Source organism: Plectrocnemia conspersa, unplaced genomic scaffold (genome assembly GCF_051122295.1).
Source record: "Plectrocnemia conspersa isolate PC_06_02 unplaced genomic scaffold, ASM5112229v1 ptg000004l, whole genome shotgun sequence".
In the NCBI taxonomy this organism is placed as follows: domain Eukaryota; kingdom Metazoa; phylum Arthropoda; class Insecta; order Trichoptera; family Polycentropodidae; genus Plectrocnemia; species Plectrocnemia conspersa.
Window position 1 is genome coordinate 7483490 of NW_028277168.1, and position 15850 is coordinate 7499339.

Sequence of the window (15850 nt, forward strand, 5' to 3'; positions counted from 1 at the left end):
TCAGTTGTTCTAAATTTTCAGGTGTTTTTTTTAAAGTTGTCTTTTACCCCAACCCTTTCAAACTGTAAACGAAAATGTTTTCTTGATACTTCGCAGGCTTTTTAATTTATTGTGTAGCTAATGTTAGTAATACTTTATTATTCTCTTACTATACATATTATTTATTTATCAAGTCGACCAGTTGTGTCTCGTTGTTTTATTTATTATATATGTGTTTGTATGTGTGCTAAGATAAAATTTATATATACGTTCGAATTGAAACCCTTTGAAATCCCTCTGTTCCGCATTGACTTGTGTGTTGCTTGAGCAACTTTGACATTCTTTGGATTGTTATTTGTGACGTGTGTTATTTTTCTCGTTCTGTTTTGTAATTTTCTCGCTAAAAAGACGTGTATAAAATAACATAATAAAAAATAATATAAAACATTTAATAATTACATTGGCAAAACACGAGAGTTTTTATGTGATATTGAAATTAATTGCTATCCTTTCATATGTGATAATATTTGTATTTAATAAATTATCAGAGCTTTTCTATCTATTTTCAATGGTTAAATAATGCAGTTATATGTAGCTTTATATAAATAATAATATTTAAAAAATATCAATATGATCAACTGTATTTATTAGTTCCTATTTTATTCTCCTAGTTTTACAATGTCTTCGTTTTGTTTATTTATGAAGGCATATTCTACTTTTTCCCTAGCTTCATGTTTTATTCCGAGAATGCTTGCTGAAATCTCACAGCCCTTAAATAATATCACATTTGAGAACAGATTGAATGCCTTCTTTACTCCTGCTTTTCAAAACCGTATCTTTCTGGTATTTGTCATAATCCAGATTTACGTGAATATATCTTTGCAAATAAATAAGAAAGAGTAATTTTTCACCTTAGGAACATATCTTACACTGAATATGAAAACTTGGACAAATTCTTGAATTTCTTTTGATCTTTAGGAGCAAAATATTGACATTTTATGAGTCATTAATCTAACATTAAAATGACTTTTGATGCCAAATATATTAATTTCTATAAAAAAATTCCTCTTTTTAAAACCTAAGGGCTTCTGTGTATAAACACTTAACTTTTAAAGCAACGTTTTTACTTCCAAAAAGCCTGTGATCTTATTTTTTATGAATGCATCAAAAACAGTTTTTTTTAGCATAGGAGCACACATAACGAATGACTTTAAACTCATCATTTTGGTGGAATATTATGATTCCAATGTTTCAATGAAATCATATTCATGCATCTCCAGAAAAACTCTTTTAATAATTCAAAATCTTCATTACAACCTAAGAGCTTATCTGTGGAAATATACACAAATATTAAAAACTTTTGAGACAATATTTTTGCTGTCAAATTTGCTGATGAAAATGAACAAAACAAAGTCTAGAATCTTATTTTTCATGAATGCATCAAAACCAGATTTATTTCTAATCATAATAGCTACTTTATTAGAGCAGAAATAACCAATGTTTCAAGTTAGCATTTTTGTGAATTCTTGTGATTCCAAAGTTCCGTCGAAATCTACTTAGGCATATTCATAAAAAAACTTATTATAATTTAAAGTCTTCATTGCAACCTAAGAGCTTTTTTGAGGCTTGGAATCTTAGCATCAAAAACAAGTTTATTTTCGAGTATAACATTTACTTCATTAAAGCAAACGTAACCAATGACTTTTAAGACAGAATTTTGTTAATTTTTTCAATGACCCCAATGTTCCAAAGAAATCAGAAAAACTCTGAATTCTAAGTCTTCGTTTCAATTTAAGAGCTTTTATTTGTAAGCACAAAACAAATACTCACTTCATAAAGGTATTAAATACTTCTAAGCCAATATTTTTGATTTCATGTGTGCCGATGAAAATTAACAAAACAAAACCTGGATTTTTTTTCTATATGTATCAGAACCAGGTTATAAAAATAAAGCTTTAAATATTTCAATATATGCATCACAGCCATGCTCATTACTGAGCATAACATATGCTCCATTAGAGCACACTTAACCTATAACTGGTATCTAAATCATGTTTTGCAAAAAAGTATTTCATAAATATTTTCCAGTTGCAGTTGTGGTTGTTTTCTGTATTTTTTTCACAGTTAATATAACTCAATCACACTGACTACAACTAGAAACATCGGTTAATGCCTCACCCCACTAAATAAATATTTTCAGGAGACTACTTATGATCAGACGCGTACGGTGAATGAGAGATAAGGACATGCGTTACATGCGGTCCGCACGCCCACTTCTTCTCCCTCACTCTCATCACTTAACACGCGAGCGAGCGAAAGGGAATGCATCGCACCGTACGCGCCTGCTTATGATAGTAGTTGTTATTTCCAATGCATATGGCTTGCTCTTTTGCATTAACACTTTCTAAATTTTACAATTTTATATGCAATGATTATTAAAATAAACTAAACATGACCTAATTCATTATAGTCAGTGTTTAAACTATGTTTAAAATACTATACCCTAAAACGTGATGACTTTTTTATAAAAATAAATTATTAGAATTTATTTCAGGGCTACTTTTAACTGCGCATTATACCTATTATATATTTAAAACGATTTCATATAAAAAAAAAAAAAAATTTTATAAATAAATAACTAAATGTTTTTTAAAAAAATAAAAACCTCTGATATACATATTATATTTTCCACTCAATATCACATAAGATCTTATCAAAGTGTTTGTCCACTTAAACCTACCGAATTAAACGTTTTATTTTGCGATCACTCGCCGTTCTATCCCATTTACTCCCCCGCCTCTTCGAAAAGCGAAAACCATCCCGTAAGAACCCGTTTCAGTGTTAGCCGAGTGGACTAAACGCCTCTTTCTCGTCGGGGTATTATAGTAAAATTGTCACGAGAATTGTTAAAGGGGTGTAACGAAGACTCCCTCTCCACGTCTATAGTGGAATCGGAAGAAAACCGCAATTGAGCGACCATTAGAGCCGCTGCAACTGAGCTTTTCCCCTTGCCTTTGTTTTAATATTGCGCTCAGTCCGTTTAATTCTTCAACTTGTACGTGTATGGATATTTATGTGTGTAAGGTTTAGAAGAAAGAAAGCGCTTTTAAGTATAACTGTTTCAAATAATAATATAATACAATCACTTTTGATTATTTTTAAAGTAAATGTATATAAAGTTCTAGTTATCTTAATAAAAAAAGTAAAATGAGCTTTTAGTTCAAAACAAACAAATCAGTCTGGAAGGGAGAAACGCAAAAAATGGGTAAATCAGCATAAAATTACATTATACTAGGTGTCCCATAATTACATTTAATTTTTTTAAATATTTCCAGTCAATAATTCTACGATGTGGATGTATTCTATTTCTTGACATCATTATTGATTTTGGATTTTTATAAAACGCTTTTAATCGTTAAAAATAATTGTGATGGTGTTTATCCACCAGTTGTTGAAATCTCTTTGTACAGTTAACCGCTTTGCAGGCTCCATGCAAAATACAACTCATATAATCTTGCATATCATTACCAAGATTTTTCTCAATGCAAAATAATCACTAGTGCTCAGTGACCACGTACTATACAAGCAATTCTGATTCAAACATAGCTGATATTTTATTGGACACCTTGTAGATTGTAAAAGTAAGTTGAAGATACTGAAAGTTTTCTGTAATATTGAACAACGTCCGACTTGGAAGATTTTTTGAAATCTCAAAAATAGGAATAAAACATCACACTCAGAAAGGACACAACCGAATCCTGGTCATGGTTAGTCATGTTTGTGAGAAATTTGCTTGTGTTTTCCCTATGGCCGGATGCAGGCGACGATGGCTCGTCACAAGTGGGAGACCTGGACATACCTGACGCCGACTTTCTGCGATCACTGCGGCTCCATGCTGCACGGCCTCGCACACCAGGGACTCAAGTGTACAGGTACACAATCAAAATGGACTGGAGGACCGCTCGAAAGCAAAATATAATCGAATCGCCGAAGCGAAGCGAAGGGTGCTAGTCCGGGCTCGTCCACGCACATTATAATAATTTCAGAAGAAATTACCGTAGCCAATACCGTCGAATTAAGACCACTCACACTTTTATATGATAGCTTGTTACAATATAAAATGTTATACCAGATTTAAATAAAAAAACTGAAATGTAATTTTGTATCTTTGCTAATTCTAAAAAGTCAAGATATGACCCATAAGCTCGCAGACTTCATTGTTACAATTATGACGAATGCAATTCGGTACATAACGGTCTCTGTCTCAAGCCTTTCGGGGCTCGCCTGATTGATCCTACCGCAAAAACATTTCGATGCAAGTTTCTAAGCATCATAATTTGTGATTGTGATGTACATATGTATATTGCACTGTACAACAATATTTTGCCACAAAAATAAGATAAACTCATATTTTTCATAAATATAGTAAATTTTATTTTTTACATATCCTCAAAGTTAATAATTTTTCAACATTTTTAAAACTTATACTAAAACATATTCTGAATTCCATTCTTATAATAAATTATAATATGTATTGTAATAATTCTACATTTTAACTCAGTTTTTAACTAATAATTTGGGTATTAAAATCGTATAATATTTTTTGATAATATAATGCAGTTTCATCTACTGCTATAATTATTGTTGTTGCTGACATATAGTTATGTGACATCTATTCATATTTTTTCGTTAACTATTTTTTTTAACTGTTCCTAAAGAAAAATTATAACAGATTATTTGTATAATAAGTGTTAATAATTAGGCGTTACATTTAAACGTAAAAATAAAATTCACTATTAAAAACTCTATTTATTTTAACAAAAATAATATATAATACAACGATACTAAAAGGTTTTTCTATGCAGAAAATATAGCTTAGTCTATTTTAAAAAAATATATTTTTAATCTAGTGCCTGAAACTGAGCTATAATATTATATTATTACCTATAAAATTAAAATGGAAATACAGTGATGGATTAAATACAACAATATTATGTTGAACCTATCTTAAATGCAAAAAAATATCATTTATATTTGCAATCTAGCAACAAAACCTTAGTTATAAATTAAATAAATATGTACTGAATATCATAATTCATAACAAACAATCATAAAGATCTAATTAAAAACGATATTTTAATATTCTGTAAAAATATTGAAAGAACGTCTATTTTTATTTTCAATATAAAATGTCATTAAACTTATGTCATTTACTAATATTTTTTCTTAATTTTTAAAACAATGCTTGAAAATAAATTTATAATGTTTTATCAAAAATATAATTACATTAAAAGATTAACAACAATAAAAAATGTGTATATTCAGCAACTATTTTTATACAAAATAAATAATTTCTTCTACTTTAAAATTTCATATATATAATCTAGCGACTAAAATTTAGCTGTGAAATAATTAAATTAAATAATTTAAAAAAAATCAATAAGATAATTAAATATAACTTATAGCATTTTCATATATTTATATTTTATTACTTTGCAAAAATATTTAAGAACTATCTATTTTTTTAAATAATATCAAAGAATCTAATAAAACAAGACTTTATTATGAAGAACTATTAATTTCACAAGTAAATTGAGTTATGTCTTTTACTAAAATTATTTTTATATCTCAAACAATGCTTGAAGAAAACTAATAACATTCTAGCAAAAAATAATTAATTAAAATATTATAAAAAACGATAAAAATGTTTTTATTTAGAAACTAAAGTGGTGTTAATTCGGCGAATAGCTACTGTAAGAATTGTTTAAATAAACTTGTTGTGTGTGGACGTTGCGTTATCACCAGAGCTGATATAAAATGAACTACCCATTGATTGTCAATATATACAAATCTAGTTGATCATAATTAGCTGCACGATGTGTGAAGGATTCACCGATAACGATAAATCGAAACCCAGTGATAAAGATTTTTTCATACACAAGAAGAGTGAGCACGCTCCTGGCGGTCATGTTTTAGATCACTGCATTGTACCTGTATTCGTTTTCTAGGATCCGACAGGATGACAAATGCACGACATAGTTCCAACGATACACCTCATATCTCACATATGGATATATATACATATGTGTATATAAATATGTATACACAAAAGCACGAAGGTCCTCTGTATATATTATAGAAACACTTTAGGGTGGCATTGCCAATAAAATCAACAGTATGTCGATATACTTAATTGCATAGTAATCCTATAGACATTGTTGATCTGCATAACCATAACCCTTTCTTATTTTAACTGATTAACTTGAAATCCTTACAATCCAAACCGTTCTTTTCTTTTGTGTATTTGTTATATATATATATAAACTAAATTAAACTCCTTAAATGCTTGCGTATTAAATACAATAAAATAATATTAATAACTCCTAAAATAAATATTAAACTACCTTTAAACTGCACTAGCACCCCAGCAAACTTCTGTGTGAAAAAGTAGCTTGCGTCCTAATATATATATAAGATTAAGTATCCAAGCTTCTTCATAGATCACAGTGGCTTTTAACTCACAGATTAGTTTCATTTCAATTATTCAATTATATGATACATAAAGCGACTCTGATCTATATTGAAACGCATGTAAATATATTTTTGTTTTGCTTAACAGTATATATATTTATTTTTGCAGTCAGTTAAAAATTCAACTAGAATGAATTATTGATACTTTAAAAAGTTTCCAGTGTATGATGTATGAATGTGTAATTTATTTATTAATTTATTAAAGTTTTGACTGTTTTTTTATTATTTTTATATATATTGTTTAATTTTGTGTTAATTTAAAGCAAAACGTGTTTTTTACAAAATGGCGAATTATGTACATTAGTAAATTTTTTGATTAGAACAGATTGAGACAGTTTGGTTTGATTTATGTTAAAAAAAATTATTAAAAAAGTCATAATAAATAGGAATGAATTTACCTTATTATATTTAATTTTAATAAATATAATTTTCTTACATATGAGAACCAATGTATGGTATCAATACAAAAAAAAATACACAAAAGGTAAAGCTAAGTAGATATCTATAATATAATACTAATATAATAAAAATAATTTAGTTTAAAAAAAAATACAAAAAAAAATACAAAAAATACATTTTCTTTTTACCAAATTGTTTTTAAAAGTGATTTAAATACAGACATATCCTATAAAAAAATAAATTAATCACATTACCGGATATAACTTTAATGAATTTGATTGAAGTCCCGTAAATTTACTCTTATTCTCAGACCTAAACATGGATTATCATTAAATGAATAAATGTCCTAAACTAAAATTTAAAATTTGATAAACATCATATCATTCTATATAAATAATTAGGCGCGTACGGTAAGATACATTCCCTTTCGCTCGCTCGCCTGTTAAATGACGAGAGTAAGTGAGAGATAAGGGCATGCGTTACATGCGTTCCGCACGCCCACTTCCTCTTACTCACTCTCGTCACTTAACACGCGAGCGAGCAAAAGGGAATGTATCTTAACGTACACGCCTGGTAAATATTAATTGTTAAAAAATAAGCAAATGGGATATGTCTAATAATGCTTCTACATAGCACATATTGCTCTTAATAGCATAATAATGACGTTAAAAAATTTCACTCATTAAAAATTAATAATAAAATTATTTTTTGTATGACGAAAATCAAGTTTTTATAAATATATTAGTTCAGTCCCTAAATCATATGTTTAATTATTTTAGTAGAGTTTAAGATACTGACAATAGATTTGAAAAAATATTCTGTATATTAAATCATAAAACATATATATTCATGACTGTCCCAAGTTATCTCATTTTGCAGTACATTAAACTCTTTAAGTACATAATTCAACTGCCATTTTGTATATATTCACTATTTTTTAAACCTAAAATATCAACACAATCATGAACTATTAACTATCGTGATTTACTTTCGTTTTACTATCGTCGTCTGCCGATAATGGTCCGATCTAACCATGACGCTCAGCATGTGACATGAACGTGCATAAGAGATGTGAAGAGTCAGTGCCAAATCTGTGCGGATGCGACCACACCGAGAGACGAGGCAGGATTTACTTGACCATTACTTGCGTCGGAAACAAACTCACCGTGCACGGTACAACATCATCGAAAGCCTTCTTTGCTGCTTCATACTCAGTTTTAATTGTTATTGACGTTGATTTCAGTGCGAGAGGGCCGCAACTTGATACCGATGGATCCGAATGGTCTATCGGACCCGTACGTCAAGCTGAAACTCATACCTGACTCGGACAACGTCAAGAAGAAAACTAAAACCATCAAAAGCTCTCTGAATCCTGTGTGGACCGAAACGTTAACTTTGTAAGTGCATTTTTTTATAATTCTACTTCATTTCAAGTTCCTATTCTGTTCTATCTTCTAGCCTTGTGTCTTATACAGATGTTTTTTCTTCTTAGTATTTTAAATTTATATTTCATCCCAAATACCTTTAGATTTGATTTTATTCATTTCTAAGCCAAATACTGCTACTTCGTTCCTCAGTTTAGAGCGAATCAAGATGACTATATCATCTGAATAAGCACACGTTCAGTTTGTTTTAGAATCTATACAACCCCTACAAGCTATAACCTTTAGATAATCCATCTCTTTGTCTAACACCAGATTTTAACTTAAAACTCTCCGATAACCTTCAGACATAAATATGTTTATATATATATATATATATATATATATATATATATATATATATATATATATATATATATATATATATATATATATATATATATATATATATATATATATATCCATATGCTTTTTTCCACGGTTTGTCTCATAAAGTGTTTATTGCTATTATTGTATTTTCTTTATCAATTACGAAGATTTTATAAGCCACTCAACTTCATCTCTAAAAATGTTGTTAATTAATTACTCATCTTATATAAATTTTATATATTTTTACCTAGAAAGGTTTTTAAAATGCTATCATCTTTTAGCGAACTAAAACCTGAAGATAAAGACAGACGTCTACTGATTGAAGTGTGGGATTGGGATCGCACCTCCCGCAATGACTTCATGGGGTCGCTTTCTTTCGGCATATCAGAAATCATTAAGGTATGTAGTTATGTATGAGCTTATAATTAAATTGTTTTGATCGGAATTTTATTTGCTTTTTCAGTCTCCAACGGACGGTTGGTTTAAACTGCTTACTCAAGAGGAAGGCGATTTCTATAATGTGCCAGTGCCGGAGGAAGGAGCTGATTTGGCTCAACTCAAGACGCAAATGCGAAAGACATCTATTAGCAAACGCTCGAATGTCGGTGCCGATAAAGATGTGCCACACAACATGGCAAATAAGGATATCATCCGAGCTTCTGATTTTAACTTCTTGATGGTGCTCGGTAAAGGGTCGTTTGGAAAGGTATGTAGTATTGAGTGATTCAAAACATTCATCACTTTAATGATTTATCCGTTAGATTAAGAAAATCTATGAAAACTTAATCTGTAATGATCAGAATTATAGTTATATGATGTTATATTTACTAATTCCAAACTCCAGACTTGATAGTAATTGAAAAGCACTAAGATTTGTATGGGATTCATATCCAGATCTTTCAGGTATTAGTCACCGACTTATACCACCAATATTATCAAGTACATCATGACAGTTTGAACTCTTACTTTACACTATGTCAATGGTTTTATTTTTGTCCATCATGCAAATTATATAATGCAATCATTGTCACAACGATTGTGATCAATAAATTGATATTTTACTATTAGTAAAAAATAAAATACTTCCAATATAAGTAAATTTATTGAAATATAAATTAATAAGTTCATAACATAACTCAATTTCTATATGTCAAGGATGTGTACGACATCAAACCAGTTTTAGAAACAGTTGCAGTGCCGCTAATAAATCCTCGGAATATTCCTTTCTGTCTAGGTTTCACGTCTAAATACTTTGATTTAACATGTTTAAATCGATCGGAAACTCTGAATGTCGTATTAATCACATCTGATGGTTTCATGTCTTTAATTTGAATGCTCATATTATTGTATGCATTGTTGTTTTCGTCATTCTTGGAATTCACATATAAATTTTCTTCAAAAGATCTACACTTCAAGCTGTCTTCTATGAGTGGACTTATTTTTGTTAATCCATTAGTTTTAATGTTTTCTTGATTTTTTCGGTCGTTCTCGTATATAGAATTTTTAATGATTCCTCGAATATTTCTCTGCATATGTTCGCTGGACTTTTCTTCTAGATCTTTATTGCTGTTGTCTAATGCTTCTATTTGATTATGCTCCTGATTTCTCGATTTAATAATAATTGTATGGTTAGAATTTATTATTCTGGATGGCATAGAGAAGCGATTTTCTTCGAATTTGCTGATATTTTTTTCAGTAATTTTTTTATGGCAAGCTTTGCAATATTCTTCATTATGTATTCTGGTTTGTTTTGAATTTCTCAACTCTTCTAATTTAAATAGTTTCGACATTGCTTCTAAATGATTAACCTTCATTGAAAACTGGTCACAATTTTCCATTTCAAATTTTTGAAATGAAACAAGCAATATGTTTATTTAATGCTACCGAAAATTAAACAAACAAATGGAAATATTTATATAAAATTAAATTTGAATATAAATATTAAACACAAAATAGACTATTTTTAAAAGAATGTTAAAAAAATAGAGAGTTACAAGAATTAAAATTTTCACATAGTACAACATTTTTTATTTTTGCCACAAAGACTTGTATCATTAGTTTTCCATCTAAAGTTCTTGCTTTTTTAATACTCTAAAATCGTTTTAATTAACTTTTATTAATAAATATAATAAATTAAGATACATATATGTGCAGTATTATGTATATTTTGATAGAAATACTATCTCTCACATGACGCAACATCAAACAAATTTGAATCACACTAACTGCTGTATTTTAATTGAATTTCTTTTAAATTATTCTGTAAAATTTACCCTAAAAACATATTGATTAAGTTCTTTAGTAAGCCTGATCCGCCATCTTATTTCAAAATTACTGTCATTAAAAATATTATTAACTATAAGTTAAAGAAAAATGGTAGAGATGGCAAAAATTTTCTAAAATCGAAATTGAAACAAAAAAATAAAACAAAAATACTTTTTCATTTTTTTTTATCGTACATACATTTATATGCGAGATATAACAGTAGACCCCCTAATAACACCATGTAAATTGGGGACGTATAGTTGGGACTAGAAAATACTCATACAATTTTTTTCAATTCGTACGTACAAATGAGGCGCGTGTGGTGAGATATCTTCCATTTGGCTCGCTCATACATCAAGTGACAGGCACCCAAATAGCATGTCTTCGATTTACCGTGTTATTGGGGGGTCTGCTGTACTAAAACGACATATTTTCCTATCTACCAGTAGATATGTCCTGTCAGTACATCATCTGCTGAAATTTGTAGTTATGAGCATACATAAACATATTGTATAGTATTTTAATTAAATGTTACAAATAAATTACAACTATAAAACGTAAAACGATAATACGAAGGCTTTTCACGAAAAAATATGATAAATTTAGAATCAAAGTTTCATTGAAATTTATTCCAACATTGTGTTTTCGGTAGTAATATTCATGTGACTCTTGCACATGAACATGATTCCTACCTCTAATAATGTAATGTGCTCTCAGTCTTTAAACTTCCACTTTATGTTTGCCTGTAACCATAATGCAATCGGCGAGATACTCCCTTCCGACCCTTCTATGCACATACACAGCACTTGTGTCCTAAAAACTTTTAGCATTGTAATTAAACAAACATGAGTTTAAACTTATCTCACAAATATCAAAACATTGTATAGGCTGCCCCTCTCTTATGGTTATAGTCATGATATATTTCAGTTAATTCTACTTCATTGATTCTGTTTGATTATCTTTTAGGTGATGTTAGCCGAGCGCAAAGGAACTGACGAGTTGTATGCCATAAAGATTTTAAAAAAAGACATCATTATCCAAGACGACGATGTTGAATGCACCATGGTGGAGAAACGTGTTCTTGCCTTATCCAGTAAACCACCGTTTTTAGTTCAGTTACACTCTTGTTTCCAAACAATGGTAGTAACTTTGTTAGTGTTGTATATATCTCAAATTTTATTGTTATCTCACTGATTATCGTTTAAAACGGTCGTTTTAGGATCGGCTTTACTTCGTTATGGAGTATGTCAACGGCGGAGATTTGATGTTCCAGATTCAACAATGTGGCAAATTCAAGGAACCTGTAGCAGTGTAAGATTTTCTAGACTCAAACTCGAACATCAATATATCGACTTTCATTAAAATGATGTGTTTGAACAGATTCTACGCTAGCGAAATCGCTATTGGTTTATTCTATCTGCATTTGAGAGGCATTGTGTATCGTGATCTGAAGCTAGATAACGTTCTTCTCGATCAAGATGGTCATATTAAAATCGCCGATTTCGGTATGTGTAAGGAAGGTATTTCTGGGGATAAGACTACCAAGACATTCTGTGGCACACCTGACTATATTGCTCCAGAAGTAATTCAATTTTTTTATTTGTATTGTATATTATATTTTTTTTAATATGCTTTTTTTGTGTTTATTTAAAGATTATATTGTATCAACCGTATGGTCGCTCTGTGGATTGGTGGGCGTATGGTGTGTTATTATATGAAATGCTTGTCGGACAACCGCCGTTTGATGGAGAAGATGAAGAGGAGTTGTTTGCAGCTATAACTGATCATAACGTCAGCTATCCGAAAACGTTGAGCAAAGAAGCTAAGGAAGTTTGCAAGGGCGTAAGTATACCGCATCATTTCTTTAAAATATTAGTTATGATTTTTTATTCCTAATTTAATAAACAAAAGTTATTCGATAAGTAGCACCTATATCATAATCCAACATTTTTTTCTATTTAATATATTTCGTTCTCTAAAATAATTTTAATAATGAAATAACTCACGTCTCTGCAATGACGTCATTTCAGCTTTTTCAGGGAGTCAGTGGTCGTTTTTTAATATTTACGACATTATTTTATTGCTTTTGACGTGAATTTTTTACTTCTGAGAAGTGATAAATGTTTTTGCACCCTTCTATTGACCAAAATTCGATTTTAATAGATTTTGACAAACACTCTTATATTAAAAATTCGTAGTAATATCGATAAGAATAGCTATCATATTTTTAAAACATAGTGTAATATCCAAGTGCAGACAAACTATGGAGCAATATGCGAGATGCTACGTCTGTCTGTACTTATTCCGCTTATTCCTTAGAGATGAGTTGGCTTAGTTTGTATGTTTTACTTAACCTAATGCAAATTCTTAAACTATAATTAGTTTAAGAACTTTATTTAGGTTAGGTTTGGGTTTGACAGCAAATGATCGTTTTGATACATCTGTCAAATAATTCAGACATTTATTACAGCATATTAGCGCCTTTCAGTCAAACTATTTTTTTGCTAGTAGAAATATATAACTACTCGTGAAAATGTATTTAGACTTTACTAGTGAAAATATAACTTCACTTGAAAAATACACATTCACTGTAACATTTATACATTGCATGTAAATAAATAATGATTATTACGTAAATGTATATTATTACATACGGAAAATTTGATTATTGTCATATAGTTTTACTAGCACCTGCCAGATAAATTATATTTTTACTGGTATAAATACATTCCTACCGGTGAAAATGTATTTCGATATGATTTCCCTGAAATGACATGTTTTAAAAAATATTTTTGGTATAGATTTGAGACTGTTTTTTTTAGATTTTCTTTAAGAAATAACCCAATAATTTCTGATTTAGAATCAGGAACGTTATTTCAGCTTTTTTCAGGGGGGGGAGGGCAAAAGTTCGCCTGTCAGTGATAGTTTTTTTAAGTTTCCGAAAATAAAAATAGTGTTAATATATTTGCATTGTTCAAATATAAAAAGTCGTAAAAAAAAACATAAAAAATTACTGTCTAATTCAAATCAAATCAGAAATCCGTCAGTTTATACGATTTTCGTAAATCTAGCTAGCATTTTTCTGGCCAAATTCAAGGGGGGGGGGCAAATGCCCCCCCATTCCTTAAATCACGTATTTGCATTTCTGACATTAATAAAATTACATTTTACCTGATTAAATTATTATTTATTACCTGTAAGCATCCGGCGATCCTGCACGTGCCAAGTGCATGTGTTTCGAATATTTAACGCCCAACTTGATTGCTCCAAAATTATATTTACTAATCTCGGTGATTATATTTACTAATCCCGGAAATTATAGGTATCAGAACTCATTCAGGATCCTGAGATTGAATTGATGAATTTAAATAAAAATTAAATTTGACTTAAAATTGTACCATTGTTACAGGATTGTATCTATTAACCTATTAAAAATAATGTTTATTTTTCAGTTATTAACTAAAAATCCTGTCAAGCGGTTAGGATGTGGATCACGTGGTGAAGAAGACGTTCGCGGTCACGCTTTCTTCCGTCGCATCGATTGGGAACGCATCGAAAGTCGAGAAGTACAACCTCCGTTCAAACCTAGAATTGTTAGTATTTTATATATACCATTTATTTATTATCTTGCCAGTTCACTAAAATTAACATGCTGCAACTGACCTCATCCCTTGAATGACAAATATGATTCTTCATTATTTAAATTTAGTAAAAAAAAAAATGTGAGGGGCCTATACAGTTCGCACCCTGGAGCTACGTTAGTAGCACTGAGGTAGAGCGACAGCAGGGGACTTACTGTAACGGCTCCCCACAATCAATAAAAATTACGTTTACCATTTAAAACCTCGATAGTATCACTACTCCTTATTGTTTTTATTAATACAAAAAGACCAACTTTGCGAATTATAATATATTATATGTAAATTGAATATAAAATAGGATATTTTTGTAATGAACTATAAACTTTTTTCAGAAACATCGCAAAGACGTTAGCAACTTTGATAAGCAATTTACCAGCGAAAAAACCGACTTAACACCGACCGACAAGCTGTTCATGATGAATCTCGACCAAACTGAATTTATGGGATTCTCATTCCTCAATCCCGAATACATTCAACACGTATAATTTGTATTTCAGTCTGTTTACTTAACCGTTATGTGTATCGTAAACCCTGTTAGATTCGTTTACGAATATTATTAAGATCTGTTGTTTTTATATTTACATTGTTTTGTAAATATTTTGTGCCACTGAATCTTCCAATCCTTCGCGATAACAAAGGATATTTATTCATTTTCATTAAGTGCTGTTTTAAATTATCAAAAATTCAAATTCTTCAATGTGCCAGTTTCAACACTTATTTACTCCTTTAAATTTTGCTAAAATATATTTAACTTTTTTTTCAACACACTAAACACGTACACGATAACACATACACACACAAACACACACACACACTTATACAAAATAAAAACATTCAATCTAATAAGAATTGAAATATAAAAAAAAGATTAATGAAGATGAATAAATAATAAATATATAAATTTAAAAAATGATTAAGAATGATAATGACTAAAAAATAATAATATTAAAAATTGTAATACTCAAAATAAATATAAATTTATTTTGTGCTAATAAAGTGAATTTACTATATACATAGATGTAAAACTAATTTACGTATATATTATATAAATGATCAATATATGCTAAGTGATCTAATCTCTAAAATATTAAAATGATTTCTTTTTATAGACTTTTAAATTTTTATCTCAGTACAAGACTCACTAGTGATATTTATGAGAGAAAAACTAAGCTTTGAAACAAATTTGATATGAAATTTATTATTCAGAAATTCAACATATCATTTATTTTGGAAATCATCAATCTTTCTCTTGCCATCTTGATCATTATATTTTTTTAATGCACT

At 29.5% G+C, this 15850-nt stretch overlaps 1 protein-coding gene across 3 annotated transcripts in view; it reads left to right on the forward strand.

Annotated features, from left to right (window-relative positions):
- Positions 1-15397, forward strand: part of Pkc53E (Protein C kinase 53E) — a 220542-nt gene extending 205145 nt beyond the window's left edge. The window contains exons 4-14 of one of the 3 annotated variants that reach the window (XM_088184719.1): positions 3800-3911; positions 7954-8082; positions 8153-8306; positions 8942-9059; positions 9124-9366; positions 11892-12065; positions 12145-12236; positions 12306-12507; positions 12579-12767; positions 14378-14518; positions 14899-15397. In XM_088184719.1, coding sequence (XP_088040845.1) covers positions 3800-3911; positions 7954-8082; positions 8153-8306; positions 8942-9059; positions 9124-9366; positions 11892-12065; positions 12145-12236; positions 12306-12507; positions 12579-12767; positions 14378-14518; positions 14899-15051 — 1707 coding nt within the window. In that variant the 3' untranslated portion in view covers positions 15052-15397. Of the gene's footprint in view, positions 1-3799; positions 3912-5615; positions 6995-7456; positions 8083-8152; positions 8307-8941; positions 9060-9123; positions 9367-11891; positions 12066-12144; positions 12237-12305; positions 12508-12578; positions 12768-14377; positions 14519-14898 lie in introns of those variants that run through there. The other 2 variants (XM_088184720.1, XM_088184718.1) reach the window with 2 other exon arrangements.
- The last annotated feature ends 453 nt before the right edge of the window (positions 15398-15850 follow it).